The 13,642-nt window shown below is 39.5% G+C and overlaps 1 protein-coding gene and 1 pseudogene across 1 annotated transcript; both read right to left on the bottom strand.

The window, feature by feature from the left end:
- Positions 1 to 476: 476 nt before the first annotated feature.
- Positions 477 to 4,145, bottom strand: LOC130171047 (proproteinase E-like). The gene is made up of 8 exons (XM_056378820.1): positions 4,081 to 4,145; positions 3,614 to 3,702; positions 3,167 to 3,264; positions 2,914 to 3,039; positions 2,471 to 2,607; positions 1,659 to 1,801; positions 1,427 to 1,579; positions 477 to 541 (listed from the first exon to the last, which is right to left on the bottom strand). The coding sequence occupies exons 1-8, from the start codon at positions 4,118 to 4,120 to the stop codon at positions 524 to 526; spliced, it is 804 nt and encodes a 267-aa protein (XP_056234795.1). The 5' UTR covers positions 4,121 to 4,145; the 3' UTR covers positions 477 to 523.
- A 1,048-nt stretch (positions 4,146 to 5,193) lies between these two features.
- Positions 5,194 to 12,758, bottom strand: LOC130171046 (alanine aminotransferase 2-like; annotated as a pseudogene).
- Positions 12,759 to 13,642: the final 884 nt, after the last annotated feature.

Raw genomic sequence — 13,642 nt, 5'->3', positions numbered from 1 at the left:
AACACAAAGGACACTTGGTTTGTGGCCATCAGGGAGGATGTAGGACGGGTGAGGGGCCTTTTACACGTCTGTGTCCACGGGCCCACTGTGTCATAGTCTGTCCATGACTTATGCACTAATCTTTACAGTACACTGTTGTGGTCAGAGAATGCACTTATCCACAGATTCATAACTGAGGCATTTATCTAAGAGAGGAAACTTTTATCTAAGAGAGGAAACTTTGATCAGAGTGATGCTGCCAGTTAGACTTCACATATTTCTGAGGTGTTCAGAGGTTCCTGATTCATCTTCATCCACACAGTTACTTTACATTTTCTCCAGCTGTGAGGAGTTGCATGCGTCTTTGTGCATCACATCCATCAATGATCAAAGATATCAGTTCCAATTTTCAGTTTCTGCTTTTATTTTGAAAACAGACTCAGAGAGTTTGTGGTCTAGATTTGGGAGAAAGAACGTGAAAGACACCTGAGGCTCTCTGTGATTGATGAATTTGATTTATTGACAGCCAGAAGGCTCCAGGTCTTCAGTACTGCAGCATAGTCTGAAAGATTAAAAAAGGTAAGAACACATACATTTAGCCACTAAACTCATTCCCTCTGCAGGTCAAATGAGGAGCTGTTTTAATATCTGACCAGACAACAAAAAATAGTACCAAAACAATGTGTAATTATTTGTATGTGATTTAGCTAGTTAAATGTTTAATTATATTTTCTGTCATTTATACCCTCCGGGCCTGTTTGCAGCCTCACCCACACAGGAAGCTCTAACTCTACTTGTCTATTTATAATCGGCCTAATAGCAGATAAGACTCTAGAAATACTGGAGTCAGCCCATTAAATACTCACCAAGTTTTTTTTAACTGTAGGTTGTAATTCCGAACTAATTCGGGAGGTGCTAAAGCTCATTAATTCCTAGACAGATTTAATATAAATAAATAAATTGATGTTTTTTTTCCACTGGTACACATCTGAGAAATCATTATTTCCACTGCTGTGCCAAAAGAAGTGCTTTAACATCCTGCCAATGTCCAAATGAAATGGAAATAATTGGGTTAAACAACCTGATTCCTGCACTCACTTCGGGATCAACTCTTCCCTGATGTTATCTAGGGCATTTTTAAATGTTAGGAAATTTGATGAACTGCATTCATGTCTAAGTTTCTGACTAAGAGTAAAAGTGAAGTGGGTTAGGGTTAGTGATCTTTCCTTTAATCTTTTCCCAAAGCCCCAGTTTTACTATATCATCAAAACACAGAATGAGGGATTGTGTTTTCAAACATTATAAGCTCCAGAGATGTGGAGAATATGTGTTCTATATGTATGTGAATCTGTGTTCTGGACAGTCGTGTCGGTCCAACTCCTGAGGATACTTTTCTATTTCAAAGATTCGTCACCCGTCTGTGTTTCATGTGTAACTGGAAACTCACGTCACTGATCCACTGGGTGAAGGAAGAAGTGCGAGTGAACACCGTGGGCTTCATGAGGGTGTTGCATCCTCGGGAGGAGACGAAGCTGGTCACCCCCTGCACGTACCACTTGCCGTCACCGCCCCTGCAGTTCAGTGGACCGCCTGAGTCTCCCTGTGGACACAGACAGAGGTCAAGTGAAGACGAGAGCCTGCTTGTGTCGCGACGGCTCGATTAAAGGAAAGGTGCGTACGTGGCAGCCAGAGCGGATGTCACCGCCGCCGCAGATCATGGTGGTCTTCACAGTGCCCCCCCACCAGCTGCTGCTGCTGCAGACGCTGTGGCCGACCACAGGAAGAAGAGCCTGCTGGAGCTTAGAGGCAATGGGCCCACCGCCTGCAGGAGGGACGTGGTTGTTAAGAAAAATTTATGAAACTGAAAGATTCAGACGCAAATAATACAAATATGGTTAAAATACTTCAGTAAAGGGGCCGACTGTGCTCATGGGTATTTAGAGGAGGAAAGGAAGGACATTACAATTCTTGTCTTGCTGAGAGTTAGATGAGGAAATTGATACAACTCTGATGTCTGTACAGGAAATCAGTCTATAGCCAGAAGACTTATTAGCTTACTTTAGCATAAAGACAGGAAACAGGGGGAAATAGCTAGTCTGGCACTATCCTAAGTTTAACAATCAGCACCTCTAAAGCTCATTCGTTAACATTTTGTTTATTTTATCCACACACAAGCAAGAATGAGTGAAATCAATGGTGTTAAAAAGCAAGGATAAAAGTATAAATGAGAAAAAAATGGTTTGATATAATTTTGCTTTGTTTTCTTAATTCTTATGTCAACATGGTCTTAAATCTGAATATCAATCTGGTTAAATACTGTGACCCTGAGAGCTCAATGCACTACAACTTAAGAAAAAACATCAAAACACACGCACTGCAAATACACACAACACAAGCAAACAGGAAGGCGAGCTGCAAGTAGCACGCGGCCAGCATGTCCAACAGATGTGCAGCTGATAATCAGCGTGCCGCTAACGTCACAAACACTCACTGTAGAGTCTCCCCCAGCCGGTGATGTAGCAGGGGTAGTTGTGAGGCAGGATCTCCCCGCTCACTGGCAGGCAGGAAGGCTGCACCTTGTCGTTCAGAACGACGGGGGACGCCAGTTTGATCATCGCAACGTCATTACTGAGCAAGAAGAAAACACCAAGAACGTATTAAGATAGAGAGAAGGATCACTGGGAAAGGAAGAATTAAAAAAAAAAACAGTCACATTATAATGGTATAATACTTTATATCAGAAGTGTGGGTTTTTAGCTTGTTTTGTAATCCCTCTGCCGCCAAGTGGCCAAAAAGTGAATTGCTGCAGCTTTAAATTTGTTTGCTCACTTACATGTCCTACAAAACATTATTTGCTGTGGCAGTTATGTTGTGTAAAGATTTGCTCGAGCTCTTTCTTCCATTTTAAATAAACAGCTCAGTTTGAATTCTTACCCACAAGACAGGCAGTTATCGTCCCAGCGAGGGTGAACTACGATCCTCTCCACGGCTCTGATCTGCTCATCGCCCGTCTCCTTGGTGAGGTCATACTCCCCCAGCACCACACGGTAGGTACGGGGTCTGACACACACACACACACACAAACACACACACACACACACACACACACACATGCAAACACACACTTCAGATAAAACCATCCTGTCACATAATGATATAAAACAACAAGCGGTGAACTGAGATTCACCCAATGCAGTGTCCAGCGGTCATGACCCAGTTGGGAGCGAGCAGAGTTCCTCCACAGGTGTGTCGGTACGTGGAGCCGCTGAGGTACTGCAGAGAGATCTACACACACACACACACACACAAACACACACACACATCACTTATCTTATTCGGAAAATAACTTACAGTAGGTAATTAAACCTGCTTAAAACCATTTAATGAATCACATACTTGTTGTGTGATATGAGTGTATATGCAGCAGACCTGCTCATTTATTTCTAACATTGTCTTCACTTATCTAAAACATGACGGGATAAAAAATATTTGCATTTCTCGGCCTCCATATAAAACAACCAGACATATTTAAAAGCTACTTTACTAGATATGCTATAATAAAATGTGTGGCTGTTGGCAGTTTTTTATCATCTCATGTTACGTTGCCAAATAATGAATTTTATCCTCAGCTGACCTGCCAGGGCCAGCTGTAGGGACGAGCGTCTTCCCCATTCACCACGCGGCTCACGGCGGGCTCATAGGTGGGTGTGCCGCACCCGTGAGCTGGAGCACAGAGAGATGTGGATGTTAAAAAGGCTGATACAGCTCAGATCTAATACTGAGATACATCAAACAGTACAAGTACACCTTTACTGAGCCACACACGCTGAAAGAGTCCACAACTAATGTACTGTTCCCTCCTGTTTGTGTCCAGCTGAGTCTTGTAAAAATGGAACTATAAATTTATGAACCTTTCAGGGTCAAGTCAAGTGAAATCTTATTTATAAATCCCAATATTACAAATCACAAATTTGCTTCTTGGAGTTTTAAATCTCTATCCTCAGACCCTCGAATCAGATGAGTAAAAACCTTTAATGGGAAAAATAATAGAAGAAACCTTTTTAAATGATGCGGACTGGGTTTAAATCAACAGAGACTCACCACAGGCAGCAAACAGCAGGACTAGGACCACTTTCATCATGATGTCCACAGAGTTGACTGTCTGAGTGTTGAATGTCTTTTATACTCTGGAAATACACTCAATATTCAGAGCTCACACACACACAAACACAGTCCAATCTTTGACCTGGGAATCTACATCCCACGCTGCATCTGTGTCACCTGTCCTCACATAACCCCTCTAGAGGAAAGTAAGAAATGCACACAGAAATATAAGGAAGTATTTGAAAGATATTTTATATTTAGATACACTACACAGGGGGTGGGGTGTTAAAAAACAAACATGTTACTATAATTTGATGAAACATTTGGGATCAGACCTGAAGAAAAAGCTGAGGAAAAGAAGTGACAATGCAGAACTGTCAAAATATGATTTAATTTTTATTTATTTCTTTTTCAAACTGTATTGATATTTTCAAAATTTAATACATTATTATATTATACATTAAGAATCAACATGATGTAAAGTAATTTAAACCACATTTTATACAATTCATTGTCAAATACACACAATCTCAAAAAATATATATATATTCTAAACATGAATTACTGGAAACTATCTAACTTTAAATTCCAGATGTGTCCAGTATGTATTGTTTTTAGTTTTTATCATACAGTCTGTTGACATGCAAATGTGTTTGTGCATGTGCAGACTTTGAATTGCCTCACTGAGGATAAATAAAGTTCTTTGGATTTAATTAAATTAAAGTGACTACATGTCACAATTGTACAATATCACATTTACAAAAGTTAACACATGAATAAATAGCAATGGATTAATTAATAAATACAGTAAATTTATTTGGGAACCAAGGAGCCACCAGGATAGAAAGACCCTGTAAAAGCATAATCACATGTGCTCTTATAATCACAGCCACAGCTCGATACTGGCCCTTTTTTTTTTGCCTATATTATTTATAGTTTGTCACATTGGCTCCATTGAAAGCAGCCAAATGAGCTATTAGCAGTTCCTGTTTGCAGTGTACACATGAATGTACAGATAACTGTCACTGGATTAATGTGATACAGAAGAAAATTTAAAAACCTGTTGATTATAAGTCAAGTTCTGAATGCTCTTATTCTATTATCAATATTTATAAGCTGATTTATGGAGGTTTATTCTGGATGGAAGTGTAACTCAAACATTGAATGATATCAACACGGTTTACATCTTCAGTTTTTATATTATTTTTTACATGGTAACATTATGTTGTCAAGAACTAATTTTGTTCCTATTATTGGTCTTTTCAGGATCAGGAAATGACCTTTATAACAGTGTTCGTTTATAAGATTGCAGGTAAAAGTTATTGTCAGTGAGAGACGACTGTGGAAACCATGCTTCGGTATTTTTTCCCACAGTCTGTGTGTCCTTGACATTTCTGTCAGGGAAACCTGTACAGCAGGCGCAGGTGGAAAGAGCGCAGACGTGCCAAGACCTCCTCCAGAGTGTCATGAGGAGCCAAAACACACAGCCTGAGAGGGAATAAGAAACACACACAACTCAGCATCAACATGCACACACTCATGTTCTGCTTAAAGCTGCGTCCAGTCGCTCAAAACACCTTAAGTTAAGATTTTCCTTAAAGTCCGAGTTAAAGTTTCCTTAGAATAAAAATAGTTGCACAAAACGTGAGAACAGGTATCACAAGCTATTGCCAACACAGTAGAATTTTACCATAGTTAAATGTCCTTCACTGCTGCAAATGCCTTGATTTTTTTTTTTTTTTTTTACTTAACTAAGGATACCTTTGAAGGGATTCTATGCGACACCCTTAAGTAACTCCCTCAGCTAAGGAGAAATTAAACCTTAAGTGTTATACTGAAGTAGAAAACCCTGGACATGACCTGACTTCAGACTGTTAACCAGGAGTTATCCCTTTACTAGCCCTCAGACGGGAGTGTCACCTACATACCCTCCGGTGACACACTCTGGTGAACGAGATAATAGCGGTGATAATGCCTGTATTTGTGCAGCAGCTCTGAAAACAGGCTGTGACACCGCTTCACAAGCATGACCTCACCATGACAAAATATTAACTAAAATAGATATAAAATGTAACGACTTAAACCCGAAATCTTTCATAGTTATCACTTTCCCAAACTTTTTTACAAAACACCCTCTTTCATTTTTTTTTAAACTTTCCAGAAATTACCTTTATGTCCAGAAATGTCCTCACACTCTTTTTAGAAAGCGCCTCACTCTCTAAAATGTCCTGATTTTCACCAAATATCCTGGTTTTCTCAAAATGTCCACATAGTAAAAATGTCCTCATGTTCTTATAATTTCAATAAGTGCCAGTCATTTCCAAAACGTTCCTCACTTTAAAAACAGGTCCTCTCGTACCAGAAATGCCCTCACGTTCAAAAACTGTCCCCACTTCCCCAAAAAAGTGCTGACTCTGAAGATCTAAAACTCAACCTACACACAGACACTGACGTTCACTGCAGACTCTAAAACACTAAGAGCTTTCCTTCTCACCTGATGTGGTGGTTTTGGTCATCCTGTCCGTTCTCGCAGCCCGCCCCCAAACACACACCTTCTTCTTCCAGTAGCTTCTGACAGTAAAACACATCTGCCTGCAGTCCTAACATCTGGAATTCATGGGGAGAACAGCAATTTCTTTCAGCTATGAAGGCTTGTTTATGACCTGCTGAACGTCTGGATTATGCACTTGTTGTTTTTGTGTAATTCTGAGTCATTAAATTATTGCTTAAATATGTCTTGATGATTGATTTTCACTCAAATGTCAGAGATAATGCTTCTTCTTGTTCCTCAGTTTGTTGTGAAATGAGACATTAGATTCTATATTTCAACAGGTGTCAAAGTAAAACTATACACAGTGTATATATATTCATAAAACACAAGTATGAGTGGCCTAATCGGTTTGCTTTGTACCATTTAATTGCAGGTTTAATTAATAATAATTAAAATTTAAATAAGCCAAAGAATATTTTACTTCTAAAAACAAATACTACAGATATAAATAAGCAACATCAGAAAACATCACAACACAACACAACATCATAATTTCTTTTATAATTCTATAAACGACATCTAGCGTTTGGCATTTTTTAACTGAACATGACTGAAAATATGGATGTGAAACATTACTGATCCAAGTCAATCACAAAATCAGAAAGTATTAATAAATTTAAATATGACAGACACATACTGTGGTGCAACCTGAGGACTTAAAGTCCAGTAAAGTGCAGTGCAGACCGTTGCTTTCTCACCTCGGCTTCCTCTACCAACTTCGGTGGTAAATGCAGACGGGGGAAAAGAAAGACTCCTGCCATCGCTGGTTCACAGTTTATCCCTGGTAGACCATTCAAGAACTCACACGCCCGCTGAGCATTCTGGGAAAGCGTTGTCTGAGTGTGAAGAATCTCCTACGATGGAGACAACAATCAGGTAATGAATCCATTCTCAGCCCAGCAGCAAATACCCAACAGACAAACAAAGAGCCAGATGTTTTAGTCTGGTGTTTTAGTGGAAACTAAAACAGAGATAAAATTGAGAGAGACATGTGCCTTATTAACTTTGTATGGTGATTATATGCCAGATTTCATAACACTGTGATTGGACAAGACTGTGTTTTATGGGCTGTTCAGCAAATAAGACTTGAGATTCAGACTCAGGAGAGCTTTGTCTCATCCACTTACCCGTGCATATGTTTTATATGAAAGATCTCCAGGTGTGGGAGGATTGACCATCACCTCCAGAGCGAGCTGTGAAATAACTGCAGGGCTGGAAGTGAGCTGAATGTTTCTTAAATACTTACACACTGCTGGGTCGATGTTAAGTACCTCCATATACCCTCCTCTCAGACCACACCTAAACACAGGGTGAGCGCGGAGTTAAACGGGTCACCGGAGAGAAAAGATACAGTTAGTTTTTGTTAAGGTTGAAAAGACATTCAGGTTAAATTTAAAGTGAATTTTCTATATTACAGGGCCCAAGGTAAGTTCGGTGTATGAGCAGAGTAGTTAAAGGATGGACAGACAGTTGTTGAAATTATACAATGTAAATCACCCATGAGTACAGTCTGCATTTACAGCTCAGTTTGAACTGCGCTACATTGTTTTCCCTTACAAAGCAATAGCCAACACAATTGCTGTGTTGATGATTCACTTTCATCATGTTGTCATCCAGTTATTTTACTGGGCAGGTTGGATGTTGGGCATCCAAAACCAGGACTTTGACACCTGGTTTGGTTAAGAATCATATTTAATAATTCATCTGCAATGTCAAACTGATCCTTTTAATAAAACACATCTAAGAACTCTCTTCAACCTTAACCTTGATCTGTCCTTTTATGTTTTCTTTTTTTATCAACCTCATATGTAAACCTTTAACATTCAATTTGCATTCATTCTGAAAACATCTTAAAAATGAAATTTTTGGGGTTAAATTATAGCAAAGGTTAGCCACATCTGTGACACTGGCTCACGACACACTGCTTAACCTGAGAACACAGATGTCTGCAGGTTAAAATGTTTTCCTGCTCTATTTTTTTTCCACAGAATGTGTTAAGTTTTCCATTGATGTAACTGCCTGGTTCTGCTCTGTTGTTTTTCTTTACTAAAAGGTGTCAGACTGTGTCGGTGGAAGGTCACAGCATGTGCACCAAAGAACGCAGGAAAATTTGAGTGGAATAATAGGATCCAAACTTTCTTATATTCTGAGTTGGGTGCAGACATCTGTGAGATCGTGATCATAAACCTGATCATGAACCTATCTTTGTAGATGCTGGTAAATAGACTTTTACAAAAATCTTTCTGAAGTGGAGTTGTGTTTGCAACGTTTACAAGAAGAATCTGATCCATCAAGTGGTATGTCCTGTAGTAGTTCTTACCAAACCTGATGTCTATGATGTGTTGAAGACCATGTGCTTTTTAAACAGTACTCTCGGCATATTGTGTATTCGGCTTCCTAGCAGGATCCCACAACTAGTGGGTGCAGAATTATGTTAATGATAAAACAGATTAAACCAGCACGATAAATGAATGTTGACATGATGATATAACGATGGCGATTGGTCCTTGAGCCAGGTGTCAATGAGTAATGATCCTGCAAAGAACGTCACTGCACCAATGTGCACGCAACATGGCAAATCTAGCAGGCTTTGTCAGCTCAGTTGGACAAGTTAGGGAGTTCGGGTTTGTCGCAAGAGGACACCGAGCTTCTCCCGATAGTAGTAGTGCAACTAACTATCAGTGCAAAATTGAAAATCACACATTGCATATTAGCAAACGCATTTGTCACACTGACCGTCCTCATCTTTGTAAGTTGATACTCATCATAGAAAAAGGTTGCCAACACCTGGTTTATGTGGTTAAATCAGCAAGTAGTGAGTGTTAAGGTCGCAGACTGGGCTAATCCAGGATTGTTCTTAAAGAAAAATCAAAGTCAAACTCACTCTCCCATGGGGGCTGAGGATATCGAGTGGAAGGAGATCAACTCCACTTTCTCTGCGTACTTCTTCCCCATCCCAAACAGGACTTTCTTATAGGAAATAAACTCTTTGCCCTGCCCGTACACACTGTCCTGATTCACCTAGAAGGTCCGAGAAGACACGAAAAAATGAGCTGGTGTGAGACTGAACTAAAGTCTTTTAGATGACTGTTTCACTGTGTATCCAATAACCACCTCTTCAGCCAATAGGACGAGGCCCTCCGCTGCAGCAAATCGAATCACTCTCTCCATTGTCTTCCTGTCTTGCACATGACCTAGGAGGACAAATAAAAGTGAGTAACAAATATGAAAAAGGAGGGGGGTGCACTTGATGTAGCTGCTGTGTGTTGTTGACCTGTGGGGTTTCCTGGGTTGCTGATGTAAATGGCTCTGGGTTCACAGTCCCCCCTAGCAGTTGCCAAAGCTTGTTGCAGTTCTTCCAGCTCTACAGTCCAGCCCGCCTCCTCTTTCAGCTGGTACGGCACCAGTTTCACCCCTGACATATCTATCAGCATGGGCAGTGTGTGCGGGCAGGGCACAGGGGTTAACACACCTGTCTGAGTCACCCCAGTCCCACTGGCCATCAGGTGTAAAACCAGCTAAACACAACAAATGACAATGCAATGCAATTAACAACGTGCTAAAATGTACACTAATGTGATACCACATTAAAATATTATTTGCAAAATAGGTTTGACCTGACAAGCCACAATAAGACCCTCAACATTTCTAAATAGAGTATGAAGGTAGATATACTATTAACTAGACTGAGATTCTTCAGTCTCCATAGCAACTTTGCAAGGCTATAATTACAGTATTTTAAGATGGATAAAAGTTGAGTCTGACAATTTTTTTTGATAATTAATACGTCGTGGAAAGGTAACGTTGTAGTGGTCTGTGGTTGGTGGTCAGCTTTTGTGTGAAATGTTTTAAGAACTGTGCGACGGATAGTCATGAAATTTGGTTCAGATGTTCCCCTCACAATGAATGATATTTCCGTTGATGCTTAACTTTCCATATAGGTCAGAATGTCAATTTTTCCAATACTTTGGTTTATGACTGAATACCTGTAAAAAAATGATGACATTTCCTCCAGTCACAGCTGTACTTCCTGCTACTGTTAGCACGCAAACATGCTAAACTAAGATTTTGAACATGATATAATAATCTCTGCTAAACACCACCATGTTTGTAAGCATAATATTTAGATTTACAGCAAAATGTTGATAAGATATACTAATAATATTCCCCAAAATATCTTTAATCATACCGACAAAGTCTTCTGAGAACCATCGGAGATGATGATGTTCTCTGGGTGTGAACTCACTCCATTATCTCGCTTCATTATGAAGTCAGCGATGCTTTTCTTGACTAGTGGTAAACCACTGGTGGCTGTCGAGTATGAACCTGTCATCGACAAAGGTGATGGATCAGAAATCTATTCATTATTTTTGACCAGGTGCTTTTAAATCTCTACATACCAACGCTCCCTCCACTGCAAACCCCCAGAAGCCTCTTCGCCCTCTGCCTGACATCCAGAGGAAGGGTGTTTTCTTCGAGGAGCTCAGGGTACAGACACACCGCCAAGACCTGGGAAAACAAACAGGGAACGACAGACCCAAGACAGACTCAGTTTGTAGCTGTCAGACTGATCACAGGGCAGACATGGGACACACACACACACATACACACACACACACACACACACAAGCACACATAGATAAAATATAAAAACACCAACCTGGCGAACAAATTAAATGGGTGCCATCCCCGTCCTGTGTGGATCATCTGAACTGACATCAATCACCTTCTTGAAAGGTTTGTTTGCTCCCTGAGAAGAAAACCCTCTTAGGTTTGGTTGTATTGTTCTACCCTCCCTGTCTATTTTTATCCTAAGAGCTGGTCTCTCTTTCACTATTTGTCCTGTCCTTAAAGAGCAACTGATTTTTACTTCAACATTACCAGTTTTACTGTTTTTGACCCAGTGCTGCACAACCCATCTTTTTTTCCTTTACTGACCTTTGGCATTTCTGTTGTGCAGTTTCTTGTTAATTATCAGCTACCACACACACCAATACATAAGTAGATCCACATATAGGCAATAAGTTCACATCAACTGATATATTGGTCTGGCCAAAGTACTGATCTACTTTTGTTTTGTATTCAGTGCCTTTAACTGGAGCATGCTGTCTCTGTTTTCTGTTGCTCTGCCATCTAATTGTGTATTAATATTAACACTTGTAAAATTCAGTATATTTTTTAAATCAAAACTAAATCAGCTATCAGACATATGGTTTGTAAAAGTACAATATAATGTACAAAAGCAGCCATGAAATTGCAAGTAAAGATAGCCTAACAGTACCAGGAGGGTAATTAGTAGTACATTTACTCTGCACTTAAGCACTATTGGAGTATTTCCATTTTCATACATCCTCTTCCGTATGTATATCTCCGTTTTTTAACTTTTTAAATTTCCTTTGAAAAGTTTTCTATTCCATTCATTTGCATTTTACTGTTTTTTTAGGCTGTTTTCCTTTCTCTTTCATGTTTTCAATGCATTCTGTATGAACTGCATTTATTTAATTGCCATATTTAGTTGTTATATGTCAGGACATAATTTTACATACAAATCATGAGACCTTGATAAAAATATGATGCCTTGTTACTGATTAAATTAGTCAACTCTAGACCCATGTAAAGTAGTTCAAATGAACTCCAGCAGCAGCAGCTACAACAGAGGAACACTGCAAACATGTTAATGCACTTTTGTAATAACAATCCACTGATATAATATGTATAGTAGTATGACACCATTATCACCTTCCTCTGTAGCATACAAGGGATGAAATGCACAAGTTTCACCTGTAGCTTTTTGGGTGTGTTTATATTGTTGAATTGTTATTTCCTTGACACAGCTGAACCGTTCTTCTCTGGCCCTTACGGTATTACAGTAACACAGCCTACAGTTAGATTCGATCAGGTGTATTACGCCCGTGTAGCTCACCTGTGCGATCTGCTGTGTGATGCGTGCAGCCACACTCTGCAGACGCGTCCAGGGGTTCACCTGCGGCACGGAGCTCATCTCTGTCTGCTCGCTCTGTTCGACTGATGAGGGTTCACTGAGTTCAGCAGTCTACAGCAGTCTACACCCAAGGTGCGTTTCTGTGCCATAGGTATTGATCAACTAAATAAAACTAGAGAGCAGCTCGATGTGCCAGTTACATCTGGCACGGCCTATGGAGGAGTGCACGCACCCAACGGGGGTAATAAATGAGTAATTCTCATTAAATTTCGCGGTGGCACAGGAGGAAGATATTCTGCAAATATTTTGCAGAAAAAATGCAAACTTGCAAAGCAAAGCCAATAATAACATTACATTCGACTGGGAGGAAACTGTGTGAGATACAGTATGAAGGAGGGACAGCTCGTGTTTGCTGTTCGTCATCATCTGGAATGTTGTGTGACTGGTAACCGTAGTTCCTCTATTCAATATTGGAGTTAATTACGCTACTTACCACTTACCCTTTCCATCTGGGTGTGACTTCAAACACAAATAAAATTAAGGAGTTGCAAGTTGTTAATATTGAAAAGCACACATAACTTTGTAGGTGACACACTGAAAAAGAATAGATGACATGAAGAAATGAGTACCTCAAAAAGTAGATAGACATTTTCTTACATCTTAATCTGGAACTGCAATGACAATACAATGATTTATCTAATACTTTCAAGTTTCATATGGAAAGACACTTTAATGACAGTACTTATACTTAACTAATCAACAACCAGAGTACAATATTGACATTGCGCTGGTCACATGATCATTTCCAACTTTCATCTTCAGTTCTCTACCACTGTGTTCTACGTAAGTGTGATGAATTGGCAGTAAAGCAATAGATAAATTCATACAGGAGTAGCATATTAGAAATGAAATTGTAAATATATAAATTGCAAACTACATTTAAACACATTACTAACAAATTACATCACATTAAGGTCTTTTCAACAGTGTCCAAAATTGATTTTTTTTAGATTTATATTTCCCCCTTTTTTTTTAATTTTTATTTTTTATTGAGCATTAGCTAGCTA

This window comes from Seriola aureovittata, chromosome 6 (assembly GCF_021018895.1).
Source record: "Seriola aureovittata isolate HTS-2021-v1 ecotype China chromosome 6, ASM2101889v1, whole genome shotgun sequence".
Classification (NCBI taxonomy): Eukaryota; Metazoa; Chordata; class Actinopteri; order Carangiformes; family Carangidae; genus Seriola; species Seriola aureovittata.
This window is presented reverse-complemented; position numbering and strand designations above follow the sequence as displayed.